Source organism: Diabrotica virgifera, chromosome 6, assembly GCF_917563875.1.
Source record: "Diabrotica virgifera virgifera chromosome 6, PGI_DIABVI_V3a".
NCBI lineage: Eukaryota > Metazoa > Arthropoda > Insecta > Coleoptera > Chrysomelidae > Diabrotica > Diabrotica virgifera.
In genome coordinates, this window is record NC_065448.1 from 84,073,811 (window position 1) to 84,096,234 (window position 22,424).

The 22,424-nt window shown below is 32.6% G+C and overlaps 2 protein-coding genes across 5 annotated transcripts in view; both read right to left on the bottom strand.

The window, feature by feature from the left end:
* Nucleotides 1-13,331, bottom strand: part of LOC126886508 (zinc finger protein 501-like) — a 92,515-nt gene extending 79,184 nt beyond the window's left edge. Inside the window, exons 1-2 of one of the 4 annotated variants that reach the window (XM_050653475.1) lie at nt 13,079-13,329; nt 4,606-4,731 (exon numbers count right to left, since the gene is read on the bottom strand). In XM_050653475.1, coding sequence (XP_050509432.1) covers nt 4,606-4,731; nt 13,079-13,208 — 256 coding nt within the window. In that variant the 5' untranslated portion in view covers nt 13,209-13,329. Of the gene's footprint in view, nt 1-4,605; nt 4,732-13,078 lie in introns of all 4 variants that reach the window. The other 3 variants (XM_050653473.1, XM_050653472.1, XM_050653471.1) reach the window with 3 other exon arrangements.
* A 3,871-nt stretch (nt 13,332-17,202) lies between these two features.
* On the bottom strand, nt 17,203-20,975 carry LOC126886113 (uncharacterized). The gene is made up of 2 exons (XM_050652957.1): nt 20,270-20,975; nt 17,203-17,210 (listed from the first exon to the last, which is right to left on the bottom strand). The coding sequence occupies exons 1-2, from the start codon at nt 20,973-20,975 to the stop codon at nt 17,203-17,205; spliced, it is 714 nt and encodes a 237-aa protein (XP_050508914.1).
* Between the last annotated feature and the right edge of the window lie 1,449 nt (nt 20,976-22,424).

Below are 22,424 nucleotides of genomic sequence, written 5' to 3' on the forward strand. Positions count from 1 at the left end.
AAAATTAGTCAGTATATCCATTTCAGGGACTTATCTTGGACATATATTTTTTCACCCCTCGAGATGGGGTGAAAATCACCCCCAGCGCAAAAGCACACGTCGGCACCATATCACTTTTTTTCTTTGACATGTTAGCTATGCGTATGCCAAATTTCATGTCAATCCAAGCGGTTCTATACAATTTACAGCAAAAACCGTGAAAGAATGTACTAATAGAACGATTATTATAATTAAAATTAGAATTAGACACTACAAGATACAAAACAAAACAACTAATACTTCAGGTATTCCACCACCGTATATGGTTCTACAATGACCAGATATTTAAATAACTCTTTCTTAAATCTTCCAAATTGATTCTCTTATTTTAATGCTGATGGTAACTTATGGAATTTGATACAGGCATATAGTGGACTCCATTCTATTAGTAAGCCTGTGTCTAGGGATAGTTAGGTTTAGAGCTTTTGTGTGATGGGTATGAAATGGTTAAAACTGAAGGGTTTTTAAAAAGAAACTTTAAACATTCATAAATGTACATGGCTGGAAAAGTAAGTATATTTAGTAGTTTAAATTTTCCCCTGCATGAGTCCTTCATTTTCATCCCAAGAATAATCCGTACTACTTTTTTCTGAATGATAAGAAGCTCTGATAAGGTAGCTGAGAATAAAAGTTAACATAATAAACAGTAAGAGTATCCTGCTGTAAATACTCTTTAAGCACTCTTTTTGAGTATCATGCAGAGTTCAGTTTTTTACATAACTGCAATAGTTGTACATGCCACCGCAGATATTTGTCAATGTAGATACCCAGGAATTTGATAGTGGTTTTATGTTTCTATGTGGTCTGATTGAATATTTACCACGTTTGTGATCGAATCTCAAGACTGAATGGTTCTAAATAAAATAGATGAAGACAGTCTTATCACAGTTAAACAATAATCTATTCCCAGCAAACCATCTCTCAGCCCTCTCCAGATTTTCACCTGTTTTTAAGAGCAACTCTTCAACAGTTTTGGCCCAAATTAGATAATTCGAGTCAACCGCGAAATTAATAGGGTTAGATGATTCATCTGTTACAGATTTAGCAAGATCATTGATGTATACAAGAAATAAAAAAAGTAGACCACTTCCCTGAGGTACCCCCAACTCGAGATTCAGTGCTTCTGAGAGTGTTCTCTCACCATCAATTTTCAGACAAACTCTTGGTGATCTTCCTGTGATAAATAACTCTATACAACGTAAAGCTGGGCTTCATATTCCATACTTGTCAAGTTTGATCAGCAGTATTTGAAGATCTAAAAATCTAAACTGTCAAAAGCTTTTGACAGATCTAGAAAAGCTCCTACTAGTGTTTTGTTTTTTAGTTCCAAATTTTCAAGTATTTTTGTAACAAAGTCAAATATAGCTGTATCAGTTGATTTGCCCTTTAGGAAACCATGAGTTTGTTTAAGAAGATTTTTTTGACCTGAAAAAATTTTCAAGTCTATTATACATAGCTTTTTCAAAAATCTTAGAGGATGAGAGAAGACTGATGGGTGGATAATTTTCCACTTTACTTGGATCACATTTCTGGTGCAGTGGTTTCACCAGAGCTATCTTTAAATTTTGTGGAAAATAGCCATATTTTATATGAGAAGGACTTATTTATAATGTAAGTTAGAGCCATGGCCCGAGCTATGTTTATTTTTTAGATTTTGAATTATTTTTAGAATTTCAGTTTTAGAAACAGAAAACAAAAACATACTTTCTGAGACCGTGCTGATATTCATGCTGATGTTTTCCACCAGCTTGTGAAAATGTGTTGATTTCATTGGATAGAGCCTTACTCACCTTGTAAGCCAAGAACATTGGAGCTTTTGAGTTCCCTTAAATTTCTTTGATTATTTGCCATGAAACTTTGACTTGTTTTCACTAATTTCCAACCTTTTATGGTACAAATTTTTTTGAGACTCAACCAAAAGTTTATTATATCTATGCTTTTCAGCCCTATAGTCCCCTCGATACAGCTCATTATTGGCACTTAAAGTGAACAAAATATCCAGCCACGATTTGCAGGAAGTAACCTCTGGTGCTAGTCTTAACAGACAAAAAGCAAAACAACTGGGTAAGAAAGAAATAAAACAAAAGTCAAAGACGCAGGACAACATATAGCCAGGCTAAAATGGAGCTTCGCAGGTCGTAACGCTTGACAAACGGACAATAGGTGGAATACCACGATACAACAATAGAGACCATGGACAGAAAAGAGAGCAGGAGGACGACCCCAGATGAGATGGGGAGACGACGTTAAAAAGATAGGAGGAACGCACTGGAAACAGAAAGCACTAAACAGAAGTGGACGGAGGAAGCCTATGTTCAAAATTGGACGAATTAAAGGGCAACAGAAGAAGAAGAACCTCTGGTGCACTTGTACAACTCTCTTTAGGATTTTTGCTATTAAATCTTTTTATAGGAAAACATTGATGAAAAATAATGTTTCTACACTCTGGGCCAAAATTAAACGGTCAGCTTAAAAATTGGTCATTTTTGATGTCTTATATCTCCTAAACCTGTTGTCCGATTTAAGTGATTTTTTAATATGTTATAGCCGTATTCCCGGACAATATCGTTATAATAATATTGTTGCTAAACAGGTAAATTTTCATTGTATACCGGGTGTACGAATCAAACTGTGTTTTTTTTCTTAAAGTTTTCATCACCCTGTGGAATATTCTAACATTTGTAGAATACTGAAATTAAAACCTAACTATAGCCTCATGCTTTCTCAACATTTTGTTTTTTGATTGATTCGCTTAGGTTGGATAATAAAAAAGTTAGGTGCTTTAACAACTAGACATGTTTCTTATCAATACAGGGTGTTTTTAAAAATTTTTGGCAAAGTTTAAGGGGTAATTCTGTATGAAAAAATAATGACAGTTTGCTTTATAAACTATGTCCGCAAATGATTCGTTTCCGAGATAGGGGGTGTTGAAATTTTTCTGACAAACTGACGATTTATTTATTGCTTTAAAACCTGTTGAGATATGCAAATGCAATTTGGTGGGTTTTATGACGTAGTTATTGCATATTTTTTAACATACAATTAAGAATTTAATATTCATCATTGGCGCGCATACGGGTAATATGAGCCATCATATTACCCGTATGCGCGCCAATGGTGAATATTAAATGCTTAATTGTATGCCAAAAAATGTGCAATAACTACGTCATAAAACCCACCAAATTGCATTTGCATATCTCAACCGGTTTTAAAGCAATAAATAAATCGTCAGTTTATCAGAAAAATTTAACACTTCCTATCTCGGAAACGAAGCATTTGCGGACCTAAGTTTATAAAGCAAACTGTCATTATTTTTTCATGCAGAAGTACCCCTTAAACTTTGCCAAAATTTTTTAAAAACACCCTGTATTGATAAAAAACATGTCTAGTTGTTAAAGCACCTAACTTTTTTATTATCCAACATAAGCGAATCAATCAAAAAACAAAATGTTAAGAAAGCATGAGGCTACAGTTAGGTTTTAATTTCAGTATTCTACAAATGTTAGAATATTCCACAGGGTGATGCAAACTTTAAGAAAAAACACAGTTTGCTTCGTACGCCCGGTATACAGTCATAATTTACCTGTTTAGCAACAATATTATCATAACGATATTGTCAAGGAATGAGGCTATAACATATTAAAAAAAAATCACTTAAATCGGATAACAGGTTTTGGAGATATAAGACATCAAAAATGACCCATTTTTAAGGTGGCCGGTTAATTTTGGCCCAGAGTGTATAATATTTTTTAAATTCTTCCCTATTTCAATAAGTACTTATTACATCACACTGTTATACAGTAAAACCTCGATATAACGGACTAATTGGGGGGACGGGATGTCCGTTAAAGCCGAAAGTCCGTTGTATAAAAATAGGTTTAAAATAAATAAAAAAAATTTTTAATATGTAGGTACTGTATTTAGATACAGTGTACAAATCTGGAAGTTAAAGAAGGAATACAGTTTTGTTCGCTACTTTTTTACTTTTCTACTTCATCTAAAAACTTTCTGCAACTGGTTGACAAAATGATTCACTGATTCATGGGTTGAATAAGCGACGTATTTTTTGGCAAAACATACAATTAAAGTTGCCATTTTGTGAATTTAGGATACTTTCAGGGGGATCAGCAGGAGCTTTTTCTAAAATCAATAAACATTTCACATCTTTAGGCGGTATTACGTTTCTTCTCTTGAAATTTTCTCACTGCAGGTACAAATCCTTTAAAAACCAATTTTTGAAAATATCTCTGGTGAACCATGCCCTATTAGAGATATAATATGAAACCAGCAGATGATGCCTTTTGACGATTATATCTTTGACAACACTAGGTTTACGAGATTTACCAACAATTACAGTAATCAATCCATGCGATCCATCGGCGTTAGCACAAAGCAGTGCCGAGATCCCATTCTTGTTGTTTTTCCTTCTAGAATTCGATTTTTCATATTTTTTTGCATTCAAATTTTTTTTACATATGATCTGATTTTTTGTCCGTTATATCCGAAGTCCGTTAAATAGAGGTCCGTTATATCGAGGTTTTACTGTACTTTTTTTATTTGTCTTACCTGAAATATCTTCTTCTGGTTCATTCTTCAACTCTTTATGATCTAGAGATGTAAATAGCTGACTCTCTACATATATTTGGCCGCCTTCAACAAACTCTTCCTTAATTTTGAGTTTTACTCCCACTGCTAATAAAAAATATATCTGTTACAATCAATGAACTGTTAATACTGATGGAATGGCACATTAGCCCGATCAAAGAACAAATCTGACCCCAATAAAAATAAAGGAAGGATGAAAATTTGGGAATAGGTAGTTGAAATGGTCTATTATTATATAAGAAAAAGTTTACAATTCTACATCCCCTCCATTTTACAAAAATGGAGGGGAATACCCCCCATCGAAGGTGAAAAATATGCATTCAAAATAAGACCGGAATTTGATAAAATGACTAATTCTAAACAACTTTTGTTCTATAGAGTTTTTTCGCTAAGTCAATACTTTTCGAGTTATTTGCGAGTGAATATGTTCGTTTTTAACAAAAAAAAAACATGTTTTGGACGGTTTTTCGGAGATAACTCAAAAAGTAAGTATTTGAGTTATCTCCGGTGTATATTATAAAAAATGGTGTATGCTTGAGGTCTGTAGACACAGTAGAAGCAGAGATGTAGCTAATAAAAAGTAGGTTCTTCGTCAAATTCCAAATCGAATATTTCAATGTGAAATAGCCCAAAAACGGAGCACTTTTCGGGGAAAATTCATTTTAACTTTTTTAAAGTGTTTACAAAAAAGGTTTATTTTTGTTTTTGAAAAAACTTCTAACATTAAAAGTAAGTGAGTTACGCTCAAAATATTGTTGGTCCCTTTTACTTTTTGGTAAAAAAATCGCGAAAATATCCCCCTAAGTAGCATCACAAATAAATTTTATCATTACCACTTAACAAGTTACTTTGCTTATGTATTATTTATATGATCTATAAGTTTCATCGGTTCAAAGTGCTTATTTTTGAAAAAGCTGTAGTTAAAATGTCTTGAACGAGTAACTAATCACGAGTTTAGGCATATTATTTTGAATAGCCATAGCATAACCAATTTTTGTCTAACAAGAAAACAAAAAATGAAAAATAATCAGAAAAGCAAAACGAACATTTTATTACTCTTTAAAATTTTTGGTGCATTACTAATAATTTTTAAGTTAATTCCATAAAAAATTCCATTTTTTTTTCAAAATTTAAAAAAAATGTTTTATTTTAAATCCAATTTTTTTCAAAAATGAGCACTTTGAACCAATGAAGCTTATAGATAATATATAAACAATACATAAGTAAAGTAACTTGTGAAGCGGTAACGATTAATTTTATTTGGGAAGCTAATCAGGGGGTGATTTTCGCTATTTTTTTAGCAAAAAATAAAAGAGACCAGCAATATTTTGAGCGTAACTCACTTACTTTTAATGACAGAAGTTTTTTTTAAAAAACAAAAATAAACATTTTTTTAAACACTTTAAAAAAGTTGTAATGAATTTTCCCCGAAAAGAGCTCCGTTTTTGCGTTATTTCAAATTGAAATATTCGATTTGGAATTTGACGAAGAAGAATCTACTTTTCATTAGTTATAACTCTGCTTCTACTAGGTCTACAGACCTCACGCATACACTTTTTTTTTCAGTTTTTTATAAGCTATATTTTTGCTAAGAATCTTTTTTTCGCTAGATACTTTTTGAGCTATCTGCGAAAAACCGTCCAAAAACATGTTTTTTTTTTTGTTAAAAATGAACATATTCACTCGCAAATAACTCGAAAAGTATAAACTTAGTGAAAAAACTCTATAGAACAAAAGTTACTTAGAATTAGTCATTTTATACAATTTCGGACTTATTTTGAACGTATATTTTTTCACCCCCGAGAAAATATTTTTCACCCCGTATTTCCCAATTTTTATAAAATGGAGGGGATGTAGAATTTTAAACTTTTTCTTATATAATAAAAGACAATTTCAACTACCTATTCCCAAATTTTGATCCTTGCTTTATTTTTTTGGAGGTTTTCGTAAATTTTGTGTTCCCTGATCGGGCTACATCCCATTCAAACAGTGAAGCGAGATTGTGGCCAACATACAAGAAAGAGGTCCTAGAGAGAGACAAAGCTCGCCAGGGAAAAAATGTGCAGATTTGATTAGAGTGCATTGCAAAGTATACTGATTTTCGAGATTAAAACAGGTTTAAAATTAATATGAGTAACTGAAACGGGATAAACGCCTGGTATTATTAGATGTATTGAGTAATTATTATTATTCTAAATAAAACACCAATTTTGAGAAATATAAATATATACTCAAAAACAAAAATATTGCATATATGTATGTGAAATGAAATTTTTTGTGCTGCCTTCCTTAGCCCCCAGTATCATAGGAATAGGCCTTTTTTGCGAATGCGACGTTTTAAAGTGTCCAATATAATTATTAAATTGAATTTTATCAAGGTAAGTATTCACTACTCTAGCGACATGAAGACTTGCATTAGCACCAATATCGACGGTATAATTCTAATAGCCCGTATCTGACAAGAGGTTATTTACAGTAGGAGGTTTTTTCTGTTTTTTGCAATACTATCTTTAAAAATATTCGTAAAAAAAATACAGCAATTTCCCGTATCGGGATATTGCTATAATAATATCCTGTATGGACTCAAACAAATTGGGTCTACCCCAAAATCCCGACAGCCAAAATCCGGACAGCCACAATCCCGACGGCCAAAATCCCGACACGCCAGAATCCCGACAGGTCAGAATCCCGACAGGTTTGATAAGTTTCTTTTTAACATATAATTACATTTAGTTCTTGTTTTTTTGTTTATGGCCATCTGTTTTTTAATTTTTGTTACTAAACAAAATGTAGTAGTCGGAATTTTTACTTATGCGAGGAATGTTGCATGTCGGTATTTTGGCTTGTCGGTATTCTGGCCTGTCGGGATTCTGGTGTGTCGGTGTTTTGGCCGTCGGGATTTCGGCTCTCGGGATTTTGGCTGTCGGGATTTTGGGCGGCACCGAAACAAATTATTATGATATGGGGAATTTCTTATCAATTTTATAGATATTCAGTTACGGGGTATTAGAAGACCTTTATTAAGGCCCCGTCTCACCATCAAATAATTGACAGTTATTTGATCAAACTTGACAGTCAAACTTGACTAGTGACATAAACTATACATACTAACTGTCACTTTGTGTCACTAACTGTCAAGTTTGATCAAATAACTGTCAATTATTTGATGGTGAGACGGGGCCTTTAGAGGTTCATAGAATTTTTTGTTTAGATTGGGGTATTGTGTATAGATGGATAACTGTTTTGTTAATCGTTTGCCGTGAAAATCAGAAATTCAGATTTTTTGCAGATACAGGGTATTAGAATTAGACCGTCGATATGTCATATCCAATGAGGCGTGCAATTGGCAAAATATGATATGAAATGTTTTCAATGTACATGTCAGTTGGCATTCACCTAATGACCTCCATGTATTCGGTATATCCTTTCAAAGCAATACTGCTCCGTAGTACTAGGCCTTCTTCTTCTAGGCCTCCTTTATTTTTTGCCTCCACCCTTGCTTGTCTGTGACTGTTCTTTTCCATACACATACTCCTAAAAGGGCTTGTGTCACAGGGCGTCACTGTTTACTGTGTCTTCCCAGCTCTTTCTTGACTTTCCAACCAGTCTCCCTGCATTCTAGCATTCAGTGCTCTTTTAGGGAGCCTATCCTCTCCCATTCTTATCACATGTCCACTCAATATGTCATATCCAATGAGGCATGCAAATGGTAAAACATGATCTAATAAAATGTTTTCAATGTACAGCTGGTTCCTAAAAAACTGATACGACTCTTAGTAAGATTTGATCATTTTGAGCAGTGTATGATTGGTCTGACATTATATTAGGTTTGTTCTAACATCAGTTTCAAACGGTTTGAAACCATCAGCGAATAGTGGACCAGCGCGAGTAGAGGGGATAGCACTGGTGACTGTATTATGTTGTCTCACTGACCAACTGTTTGCTGACGGTTTTTGACTAGTTTGACTGTTTGCTAGAACAAACCTAATATATTTATTATGACAGACAAATAATAAAATAAATAAACAAACAGCCATTTTTTGAGGTTGAACAGAATAAGTTATCTGACAAATTTTAAGATTTGGCAGTGACAGTGACAGCATGTAAATAATAAGTATTTATCCTTCAAAATGCACTGCTCAATTTTCTACAAAATACGCTTTAAGAGTCGTATCAGTTTTATTTGGAACCAGCTGTACATGTCAGTTGGCATTCACCTAATGACCTCCACATATTCGGTATGTCCTTTCAAAGCAATACTGCTCCATAGTACTAGGCCGCCACCACCAAAACACAGCACTGTATGAGTTTACAGCTGACATACTGTTCGCCAACTCTTCTGTAGACGAACTTTTGTCAATCTTGCTTCCATATGATGAATGGTATGCCAGATGTAACCTCATATAGAGGGTTAATTTTGGTGGAGGTGTCATTGTACGAGTACTATATTAAAAACATTTTAGAAGATCATATTTTGCCATTTGCCAGACATATTGGATAACAAATTCATGTTAATGCACCATAACGCAGGTCTTCATGTCGGTACAATAGTGAACACAGTAGAGCGTCGATTATCCGAACTAATTGGGGGACATGGGTGTTCGGAAAACCGATTTGTTCGGATAATCGAACTATATTGCGATTGTCATACATATTTATCCACAAGTGAATAAAAACCATATTTTTATAACTGTATATTTGTTTATACCTTGAAAATGACAAATAGCAATTAAACAAAAAAGTGCAGTGTTTGCAACAACATATTTTTGGATACACAATTAAAGAAAATTGAAGATATTTTAAGCATTAATTACTAACGCTTGCGGGAGTCAGGAGTTCGGATAACCGGTCGTTCGGATAATCGACGCTCTACTGTACTTAGGTACCTTGATAAGATTCAATTTAAAAATAATATTGGCCACCATATGGCCCATATCAAATTTAAATCTGATTATATTCTGAAATAATTACACTTTTATAAAAAAGAACTTTTTTATAATACTTAAAACCTTTTTATTATTTATAGGCAAGAATATAAAATAATTTAACGATAAACGATTTAACGATAACATGCTTAAATTTCCAAAAATTACACTCTAATAAAAAAGTACTTTTTATAATATCACGGTTTTGTTATTGTACATATAGGACACAACATGTTTGGAAAGAATAATTAACTTATAAAATATGATTTTTTAGTAGGTGTATTAACTGTTATTTATAATTATGATTCCAAAAATTACACTAGTATAAAATAGTATTTTTTATAATACCACGGTTGTTTAAATATATAATTTTAAGTATATAAACTTTTAATTATTTATTAAAACAATTAAAAAAAGATACGCAACAGCCGGGTTCCAACTGGGGACCTCTCGATCTGCAGTCTAATGCCACTGAGGCAACATCAATTTGTAGATATCGATTTATTAACGTACTTTAAAATATCATTGCATTTTGAAAATAGTTTGAAATAAAAAAAAAAACGATTTATCCATACAGTGTAATTGGTCAGTGGGGTAAAGCTTTGTAAATCTGTTATAAGTAATAGATAGTAATAAAAATTAATAACAAAAATTGTAGCGAACTTTGATTACAGATTGATAATCAGCAATCGTAAATTGTAAGTTTTAGACAATTATTCAGTCATGGCTTACTTAAAATTTGGAAAGATTTAGACCCCTAATTATTAATAATATTGCTCTGAAAAATGATATTATCTCGAAAACTAATAAATTTACGCATAGCGAATGTTATACAAAAATTATAGTATAGTAATGGTACTTTTCGATAATGATATAAAATACAGGGTGTTCTATTTAAAATTACTGAGAAAATAATGTACTTACTTGCGTTTTGACTCATCCTGTATTTAATATAAAGAAAATTAGCAAAACAACCATTTTCAAAAATTTTGACAATAAATAAAAAATATGACGTCAATAAACCATTGACCTTGTGCTTGCTTTTATTTATACAGGTAGTTAAACTTGTTACAATTTTCATATAAAATTGGTTATAACTTTGTAAATACCCCGTATAACATACCAAACCTTTATATTTTTGTAACCGAAAAGTTACGAAGATTTCGAATATAAAATAAAATACAGCAGTAAACATTAAACTGCATAATAGCAGTAAACTATTGCATTGTTAGCTAGTTCTAAGCTATACTGAAAATTTCAGGTGTCTAGGTAGCCTAGAACTATTTTTAAAATGGATTATAAAATTTGCGGAGTCCGTGACACCAACACCAAGTATATAAAAAGGTTTTAAAAATATCCTATTTCTATAACACTGAGGGCAGCACAAAAAATTTCATTTCACAAGGTAATTTCAAAATATGTAATATTTTTGTCCATGAGTGTATTAAATAATAGAAATAGGTATAATTTATTGACACTGAAAGTTTTACACAGACTGCCACTGAAAATTTTACATAATTATGGACAAAGCTTCAGAAAGGATGAGTCAGAATGTTTAAAAAAAATATACAGTGGAACCCCGTTAACTCGGATTAATTGGGACCGCGGCCGATCCGGGTTATCGAAAATCCGGGTTAGCCGGAGAAAATGGTAAAAATTAATAAAATATGGTATGCTTAATATGGTTATAATTGTCACACAGACACTGGTAAACCACGTTCGCATTCCACACAAAACCACACATACAAAGCGTCGTCAAATGTCTCATTCTTAGCTTTATTAGCTTTGCACCGATTGTCCAAACTGTCTTTTGTTATCATTTTGAAAAAAAATTCTTCGATTTTAGTTCTATTTTTCTTCCAATCCGATACTGTAGATGTACCGACACCATAATTTAATGCTGCAAGATTCACCTTTATCAATTCTACTTAATGCTTCTAGTTTCTTTTCCATTGTCACTACAACATTTTTACGTTTTGTTGCCCTTATAGACAAAAGACACGCAAACACAAAATCTGAATAAATTTACGAACGATTACAAAACCGAAGCGAACAATACGACTTTACTACACACAATACCGTCTCTGATGTTATGTTATTTAATAACAATGATAACTAAGACCATTGTTAAAAAAAGAATTTTAATAGTCTTTTCCAAACAATGCTAAGAAAGTTTAAAATAAATAAACCATAATACAGGTGCCTGTTTTCGATAACACCACAATGAATGTGGTGTGCCATGATGAGTCATTTTTACTATGGTATATGTAGTTCAATCCGGTTCCATTATCTCTCAAATATTATATTACATAGAGTTGGTACAAAACCTCGTGAACCTTGAAAATGCGTATGTATAACCGAAATAAAATGAAGCAAAAAACATACGACTATTTTATTTGCTGCGAATTGCGCGACAGGGTCCCATCTGCACCCTGATATTTTCAGTAATGTCGGATTCAATCGTTTCGTTCGTATATTGATGTCACCAAATGAATGAATTAGGTTCACGAGATTTTGTAACAGCAATACATTTTTATTGTTGAAATGTTTGTCTGATAAAAATCAGTCCGGGTTAGCCGGAGTTCCGGGTTATCGGGGGCCGACTTATCGGGGTTCCACTGTACCTGTTTCTTCAGAGGTTAATTTTTCATGTTTTCTCATTAAAATTCTTCCTTGCTTCTTGAGATGGGCAGGAAAATCAAACACAGATGGAACAGCTGAGTTTTTTAACATCCTATTTCCAAAGACATTAAGTTGGTAATCCTCAGAAGTGAAATGTTTTTCACAAATTACGGATGCTTTACTGGGAATAAAATTTACTCTTCTTATTGCATGCAACCACAATTGTCTACGGTTAGGATCTATAGGAATCCTAAGACAGGTACTTTGTCAAATTGTTTATCTACAATGAAAATTTTAATGGACAAAAATGAATTGAGAGACTAAGCCAACCTGTGAAACTTTATTTTCTCATTTTTCTTACAGCTATTACGACAATTCACTGCACTGCAAGATTCAACCATTGTCAGATATAATAAAACTAAGAATCTCTTGAAGGTTGTACTGCACCTGTATTGTCTAAAACTGTTAATCTAATACCACTCTCAATTAAAATAAAAAAAAAACAAATCAATCCAAACCACAAATCTACACATTGTTTACAAAAGATAAAAGATGGTGATTATCTTCCCTGACTAGCCCTCTTCCCTATCTCATTCTAATTCTAGCCCCTTCATGCAAAGCAGCCCAGGGCCTCGATTTTTGACTCTTCGCTTCGTTATCGAACGTATTCGCTACGTATACTAAACAGATACGAAGCGAAGGGTCAAAAATCGAGGCCCTGGGCCTTCCATCAGACAGTTCCTTGGTTACAATTACAATAATTAATAAGCATAGCAAATACTATTGACTGTCAATAGTATTTGGGCATAGCATAATAAAATTTATTATATTTATTATGCTGTGCAATGAAGTTTAACACTAAATAGTAACACTTCTATTTCTATTACTTATACTTGTTTTACTGGACTTTTCTTCTTCTGGTTCATTCTTTAAATCCATTGATGTGGACAGCTGACTAAGGATATATTTTTGGTCATGTTCAACAAACTTTTCATCAATTTCAGTGTTAAATTCCATTACTTATTACTTACAATTACAAATCAACTGAATAAAGAATAAAAACTGAAATTTTAAAATCTGTAAGTGAAGATGCCGACGCCGGGACATTTGACTATTTGACTTTGACTGTGACATTTGTGACAAAATAGACCATTCCAACATGCTGTCAAGATTATGTCAATATGGCGACTGAGAGGGTGTCATTTGGGTGCGTTCACCAGACCAGTGCGCTACGTCAGCGCTCTGAAACTGTTTAAGATTTTTCGGGTGAACGTCATGTCAATTTAGGCTAAACTTCAACGTGTTGACGAAGCGGTCGCCATTTTATTGAACGTAGTATTTGTATCGCTTCAATATTGAACGTGTTTAAGAAATATATTGTAATGGCGCGATTATTTGAAAATATTTATTTTACAATGGTTTTAATCATAAAGTAAATGAAACTTAGGAGATACATAATTGTATATGCTCACGAAATTGTAAATCTGTGTAAAGGAACAACATAATTACGTGATAATTATTATTTATTTATGGTGGGTCATCCAATGGTTCTGCTCTGCCAAGTCCAGCACAGCCAGTAGCACCAAAAATTATTTCTTGTTCATTTCATTATCAAACATCAATAAAGGTAAATAGTATATTATCCATTTTTGAATTAAATTTGTTTAAGATACGTCCAATTTATCGTTGAACGATAAGTATAATAAATCAACAAAAACAACGAATCTCGTTTTAGGTTAGGTTCATACATAGAACAGGTGGGATTGGTGGGAACACAAAAAAAACAACTAACTAAAGTGTCAAACGGAAAAATACCATTCACCAGACTAAACGTAGTTTTAAAGCGCTGCAACATAGCTGTTTAGTTGAAACTTAAACCGATTATTTCTGGTGAACGCAGTCCATGACATGTGTCATTCAGTCCATGACCGTGGTGAGACCGCTCCCGTCTGAAAAACATTTCTAATTCGGTTTATTTGCGGATTCATATTCAAAAATTTTGTTGTTTCTTTGTTTGGGTCACAACCCAAACAAACGAGCTAGTTGATCTATTTATCACACCTTAAAGGCTGTATGACACTATGCACTTTCTTGTATCATTTCTAATACGCTGTGTCTAGGTACACGCTAACGTGTACTCAAATAAAAAAGTTAGTAGGTACACGCTTAAATGTCATCAAGTCAGTGACGTCATTATTTAGCGTGTACTATAACTGGGTTTTTTGGTAAACGCTAATTGCTAATTTGAGCCGCGTGTATGCTGTGGTATTAAGTATCTGTAAGTATCACGAGTGTCAGAGTGTGGTTAGAATTTGTCTAATCGCATTATGTTTACACTTTAATATTAATTTGTAAAGAGTTTCCTTATTTTTACTTGTTTAGTGTTTTTTTAAATTGACTATGGAGTATGGACAATTATTTAGTTCTTTTAATGAGTTTAACAACATTCTAAAACAGTATGAAAAATAAATGAGACAAAAATTCGTGATTTAGGGTAGCAGAAGTAATAAGATAAAATATATGGGGCGATTGATTAGTGTGATAAAGCTCAGTAGATCCGCCATAGTAATAGATAGCAATAAAAGTTAGTAACAAAAATTTTAGCAAACTTTGAGCTTCATATTACAAAATTACTAAAATTAGTTAGAATGTTACAGGGCGTTCGATAAAATAGTGGCAGACCAAACTTATGTTTTTTAAATGGAACACCCTAGATTTTATTTTATGTTCGAAATCTTCTTAACTTTCATATCACAAAAATATAAAAGTTTATTATGTTATACAGGGTATTTATCAAGTTATAACCAATTTTCTGTGAAAATCGTAACAAGTTCAACTCCCTGTATAAATAAAAATAAACACCACAGCAAAAATAAACACCAATATAAACTGGTATAATTATTAACACGTATAAAAATTATTTTAGCAGTATTTTGTATATATCATGTTAACTTATATTTATTTTGCCAACCTGAATATATACTTTTATATACATATTGTTTTATTACAATTAAATTTGAAACATCTGAATAGTTTTGCTTCCCTTCCCCTTCCCCTAATAAAAATATTTTCTATCAAACAAACAACAAACACAAACATATCAAAATAGCGTGTACCAAAATATAAAGTCACTGTGCACGCTAAATAATGACGTCACTGGCTTGATGAAGTTTAATTCGCGTGTACCTAACTTTTTTATTTGCGTACACGTTAGCGTGTACCTAGACACAGCGTTTCTCGCATCGTTTCTGATATGTCAAAAAAATGCATAGTGTCATACACAGATACAAGAAACGATACAAGAATTTGTGTCAGGCACAGATTATTGTACAAGAACTGCGCCAATTTCTGCGCAAAGAGCAGAAACGTAAAACCTGCTGGCTGGCTGGTAAAACATCTAAAATGTCATAATTACTTACTCATAATGGGTGCATAATGGCGGCTGAAATGAAAATGGGATAATGTATTGATGAATTTATTTGTGTTTTTGTAGGTATTATTTATAAATATTTTATTGATACTTAATATACCTACCGTTTGGTATGGACTACTGTTCTACTAATAACCATATATTTAGCTCCTAGTAAAGTTCAAACTATAAATTTAGGTTTCATGGTGCATAATTTTTTAATAGACGAAAATACAATAGTTCCTAATTTGGATCAAACTGAAGATAATTCTAATGTAAATATTTTAGCACAAATATCAAAACAAAACAAAAACACAAATAATCAACCTCAGTCAACGTAAAATTCTGGTTAACATTAAAATGTTAATTATATAAAAGTTTATAAATTTTATAAAATATTTAAAATCAGCTGTGTCTGTAGATGCAGTACTACCATAACGTGACACAGGGTGACAAACAAAATTTCGACCAATCACGTGCCGAATTTCATACAATTTTCGATACAAGCATGCCCCGCGCACTCTAATAAAAAACATGTAATCGTATTTATTTTCCTTCCATTTTGTCAGAGGCGCTGATGTCGGCATTGTGATTGGTGGAACATGACATTTGACAAATCCTGCGCTATCTGTGAATCTGTGTTCAGTGTTCGTGTTCGTTCGTTCGTTGTCGTTCAGTTATTTTATAAGGTCGGTTATGTGATGTGTTTGTGTCACCATAAAAAGCTGATATTCAGTCGTGTTTTTTGATATTTTGTAATCGAGTACCTTTTTAAAGGTAAGTTTTTCTGATTGTAAGGTAGAGATTTTCTGATTGTAGGTACTGTTTATCCAACAGTTTTAAAATACACACTTTATTTCGCGTTCTGTTGTTAGGTCTAATGGCTCCGTTCAGCTGTTGTGTGCAGACAGTGGAAAAGTTCAACAAGTAAACATTTATTTAATCCAAATTAAATACTCATATTTCTATGTAAAATGTCACATTATTTTATAAATAAATAAGTAAGAAACAAAAGTTGTTTTTGTTTTAACTTTATTGTCCACTTGAATAAAATATTAAATATTGGAAGTACCGTATGGAGGCTATGTACCTAGCATGGAGGCTAGATTATGGCACCCTTCCTATCCAATCAACAACAAGAACGTTTAAAATTTCACACCTATCATGTCGAAGCTACAGACCACTTATGTGGAGGCCAGATTTGTAATATCCTTCCATTTAACCAGGTGCTGAGATGGCACTGAAATACGTGACATGTTTTTTAAAGAGTAAGATCGCATTCTACCAAATCACACAACACTTTTTTCTATGGATACAAGAACTTGCATAGTGTCATACAGGGCACAAATGTACGTACAAGAAATGATACAAGAAAATGTATACAAGAAACGATATTAAATGATACAAGAAAATGCATAGTGTCATACAGCCTTCAGGCACAGATTATTGTACAAGAACTGCGCCAATTTCTGCGCAAAGCGCAAAAACGTAAAACCTGCTGGTAAAACATCTAAAATGTCATAATTACTTATTCATAATGGCGGCTGAAATGAAAATGGGATAATGTATTTGTAATAATGAAAACCTTGAGAATTAAAGGTTTTAATAAACTAAAATTGTACATACATTATGATTGACAAACTGTGATATAATGATATGACAATGACATGACATTGACATGAGTGAATGACATAATGACAATAATAACAATAATAGTTATGCAGAAAGGAACACCACATTCATCCACGCTGTTAGTTTCTGACATAATCTTGTAAATGGGAAGGAGGCTTTCTTATTCGCTTTTGCAATATCAGTTCTGGGGGAACTGAAGTTGAAGTAGTTGGACCGTCACCAGGAGCAGAAAAAGGTTGTTGAAGTTGACTATCTATGGTATTAATTTCTTCTACACTGTTCAATGGTTCCATGTTTTGATTTATCATGGGGGACTGGTTTTCTACATGTTTTTCATTATCTTCAATAGTTGCCTCATCTACTGCCAAAAGGGAAGTATTTCCTCTCGGAGCTAAGTGTCGGACCGATACTGTGGTTTCATTTCCATTTGGTAATCTGACATGTGCATAGTCTGAATTTGCTTCTAGGAGTTGGACTTCTTCCACCAGAGGTTCATATTTCGAATTTCTAACATGTTTCTTGAGGAAAACAGTTCCAGGAGTACTAAGCCAAGTTGGAATAGATGTACCATTTGTTGATCTTCTGGGATGATTAAACATACGTTCGTGTGGAGTACAGTTAGTAGAGGTACACAGTAAAGATCTAATTGAATGTAAAGAATCAGGTAGTACATCTTGCCATTGGTTTATGTGAAGATTTCTAGATTTAATTGCTAGTTGAACTGTTTTCCAAATGATACCATTATATCTTTCACATTGTCCATTTCCTTGAGGGTTGTATGGAGTTGTATGACTGGAAGCAACACCATGACTTGTTAGGAATGATTTTACCTCAGCAGACAAGAATGAAGATCCTCTATCGCTGTGAATATATGCAGGAGTTCCGAAAGTAGTAAACAACTCAGTTAAACAACTGATGACTGTTGAAGATGATAAATTTGAGCATGGGAATGCAAATGGAAACCTTGAATATTCATCTACAATATTCAGCAGATATTTATTTTGATTGTTAGATGGTAAAGGTCCTTTAAAGTCTATATTCAGTCTGTCAAAAGGTGCTGTAGCCTTAATCAAAGTGCTTTTGTTTTTGTAAAATGTTGGTTTAATTTCAGCACAGATTGGACAAGAAGAGATAGTTCGTTTGACATCTTCTAAAGAATAAGGTAGATTTTTACATCGTATCCAGTGATAGAATCTGGTTATTCCAGGATGACACATTGTGTTATGTAAATTGAATAAATTTTTATCTGACATAGTGGGGTGAATAGCAGCAGATATTCTTGAAAGAGTATCCGCAACAATGTTTTGATTCCCAGGTCTGTAAATAATTTCAAATTTATAGCAGGACAGTTCTATACGCCAACGCATTATTTTCTCATTTTTAATTTTAGATGTTGATTTTAAGTCAAACATAAAAGCAACTGACCTTTGGTCTGTAATAATTTTAAAGTGTCGGCCCATAAGATAGTGTCTCCATTTTCTTATGGATTCCACAATTGCATAAGCTTCTTTTTCAACACTTGAATGATTATGTTCTGTTTTTGAAAGTGTTCTTGAATAAAATGCTACTGGTTTTCCTTGTTGTGTAAGTTGAGCTCCAATGGCAAATTCGGAGGCATCTGTTTCAACTGTAAATATTTCATTTTCATCAACAGAAGTGACTACTGCTTCTACAATGTCCTGTTTCAGCTTTTCAAAGGCATATATTTGAGTTTGATTTAAGGGAAATTCTTTGATATTGACAATAGGATGTATCTTTTCCGAAAATTTGTGTATGAATTTTGAATAGTGGGCGAACATTCCTTGAATTCTTCTTAATGAAGTGATATTTGTTGGTACTGGTAAATTGATAAGGGGTTGCAGTCTTTCAGCATCTGGTTTTATAGTTTTCTTTTCAATAGTATATCCAAGTATATTAATTTGAGTCATGCAGAATTTCGATTTTTCATCGTTTAAAATTAATTTATATTTCCTTGCGATTTCCATAAAGTTTTGTAGATTCTTGTCATGTTGTTCTTTTGTTGTTCCACAAATAGTGACATCATCTAGGAATGCAAATGTATCTGTTAATCTTTCATTCTCTATTATGTTGTTAATCGTTCTTTGAAAACATGCTACTCCATTGGTGACACCAAATGGAATTCTTGTAAACTGATAGAGGTTGCCACATGCTTCAAATCCAGTATAGATTTTCTCATGTTCTAGTATGGGAATTTGATGATAAGCACTTCGTAAATCGATTGAACTAAAGTATTCATATTGAGAAATTTTATTTACTAAAATTTCGAGATTTGGTAAAGGGTAGGCATCTAGTTCAGTAAATTTATTAATAGTTAAAGAATAATCGACAACCATACGTTTTTTATGATTTGTATTACTAGTAACTAGTACTTGTGCTCTCCATGGAGAATTGCTTGCTTCAATAATATTTTCTTTCAATAATTTTTGAATTTCAGTGTCTATGAATTTGGAATCTTCAAAGGAATAGCGTCTTGATTTTACGGCGATAGGTTTGCAGTTTCCTGTTAAATGGGCAAACAGTGGGTATGGTTTTACAATTGCTGTTGTTAGATTACAGATTGAAATTGGAGGTTTCTTACCATCAAAATTGAACTGCACTCCAGAATGTTTATTAAGGATATCATGACCAATTATGACATCTGAGCATAGGTTTTCTAGAACATAAAGTTTAAAATTTTTATAGGTATGTTCAGATATTTTTAGGTTAACAATGCAAAAGCCGCAAACTGGAGAGTTTAAAGATGAGGAAGCCATTTGTACATTTAAATTTGTAGGGAATATTTGTAGTTGATTTTGAATGGCAATACTATTTGAAATGTAACTGTCTGTACTACCAGTATCTACTAGAGCTTCAACCTCAGAATTATTTACATGAATTTTTATTATAGCTTTTGATAAACAGGACGGAGAAGCAGCAGATAGCATTCCAACTAAAGCAGCAGATGTTTTGTTATGAACATGTGATTTTTGTTTTTGATTCTTACTTTTACAGACTTGCTCAAAATGTCCGAATTTACCACAAGAGCATTGGTGATTTTTAGCAGGACATCTATCTCTAGTATGGCGACTTTTTCCACAAAACCAGCATTTTGAAAAGGTAGCTGCGCTAGTCGAGTTGTTTTGATCAGTTTCGTGTGCAGTATTCTGAAGGGTGTTATCAGTAGTAATAGAATTTACAATAGAATTTGACATAATATATGAATCTGATTGTTGTTGGGCCATTTCTAAAGCTCTGGCTGAATTATATGCTTGATCTAATGTTAAAGTGGCGCTTTCAAGTAGTCTTTGCCTAATATTTGAAGCACTTAAACCTCGAATAAAAGAGTCCCTGATGTAATCGTCTTTATTTCTATCAGCAGACACTGCTTGAAAATTGCAATCCTTACTTAAGTGTTTTAAGATTAGTAAATATTGATCAATGGACTCACCCACTTGTTGCTTTCGTGTAGATAATGTGTGCCGGGCAAATATTTCACTCTTTTGTTTTATGTATAGTTTTTCTAAGGTAGCAGTTGCATCAGTGTAGGTGGTACATTCACCTATAGCTTCATATACTACAGGATTTACATAATTCACCAATAAATTCAGTTTATCTTTGTCTTCAGAAACATTAGCTGCTTCTAGAAAGTTTTGAAAGGTTCTCTTCCAGTGTGTCCAGAGTTGTGTTGCATTTGTTGAATTGGAATCGATGTCTAGTCGATCAGGCTTGAGTAGTTTATCCATTGTTGAATAAATTTTAGTTTATTAAATTGTAATAATGAAAACCTTGAGAATTAAAGGTTTTAATAAACTAAAATTGTACATACATTATGATTGACAAACTGTGATATAATGATATGACAATGACATGACATTGACATGAGTGAATGACATAATGACAATAATAACAATAATAGTTATGCAGAAAGGAACACCACAGTATTGATGTATTAATGTATTGATTTATTTGTGTTTTTGTAGGTATTATTTATAAATCTTTTATTGATACTTTACCAAAAAAAAATGATTTTATTAAGCCCGCCCAAGTCGGGTGTTGTTATCAAAATACAAAATAATACTAGATTAAACAAAAATGTTGTTGTTAATAAAAAATTCTTCTAATAATATATTTAATCTGACTCGTTTATATCGGCAATTCAGACATGTATTATACATTTTAAAATAGAAGACTTTAAAATGATATTGCCAATATTGATGAGTTGCGTTCCTGGGACGACTTTACTAAAATATAGTTCATTCGATTACACGAAATCAACCTCAACTCAAGAATATCCGCCACAAAAAATCATAGCATGTGATCTGTCTTTAAAAAGACAACCAAATGCAACGGTGGCAGTAAAATTTTCGCGCTAGAGATTCCATAGTAAATAACGAGGGAAAACCAGGAAAAAACCTCGTGATACTATCCCGACATCGTAAGTATTTGGGCGTACATTTAGTTTACTCTCAAAACTAATACCAAATTCTGACTTTAATATAATATACCTATGCTAGTTTAAATTATAAATAATATTAATAATACATAGATATTATATAAATATTACTAAAATATAAAATATGTACTAACTCGATATGCTACTGACTTACTACTCGTGGTATTTTCTTTCTATTGACTTCCTCTTTTAGTATGGGTAACCACATCATACTGCATTCTACCGAGGAATTTGCGACACAATTATTTTCATGCATAATTCTTTGATTTTTCTCTTTTTACTATCTGTTTTTTTCAGGACTATACTTGAATCTCTCCACTGAACTCTATGTTCATTATCCCATGCGTGTTGATCGACATATTTGAGATCTATCAAATTCTCTATTTTTAATATAAGACTGATGTTCACTTATTCTAACGTTTAATGGTCTTGATGTTTCACCTAAATAAAATTGTTCGCATTCACAAGGTATTTTATAAATACAATTCTTTGTTCTTTCTTGTTCATTGTTAGGTTTAGTTTTAGATAGAGTAGATCTCAATGTGTTTGTTGTTTTGAATGTTGTTGAAATGTTGAATTTATTTTCTATTGTTTTAAGTTTCTCGTCGCATTCACAATTCATTCACAATGAATGCGAACAATTTTATTTAGGTGAAACATCAAGACCATTAAACTTTAGAATAAGTGAACATCAGTCTTATATTAAAAATAGAGAACTTGATAGATCTCAAATATGTCA

Coding starts and splice junctions, on each gene's coding strand:
- LOC126886113 (XM_050652957.1), bottom strand. CDS start 20,975: ATGGATAAACTACTCAAGCCTGATCGACTAGACATCGATTCCAATTCA.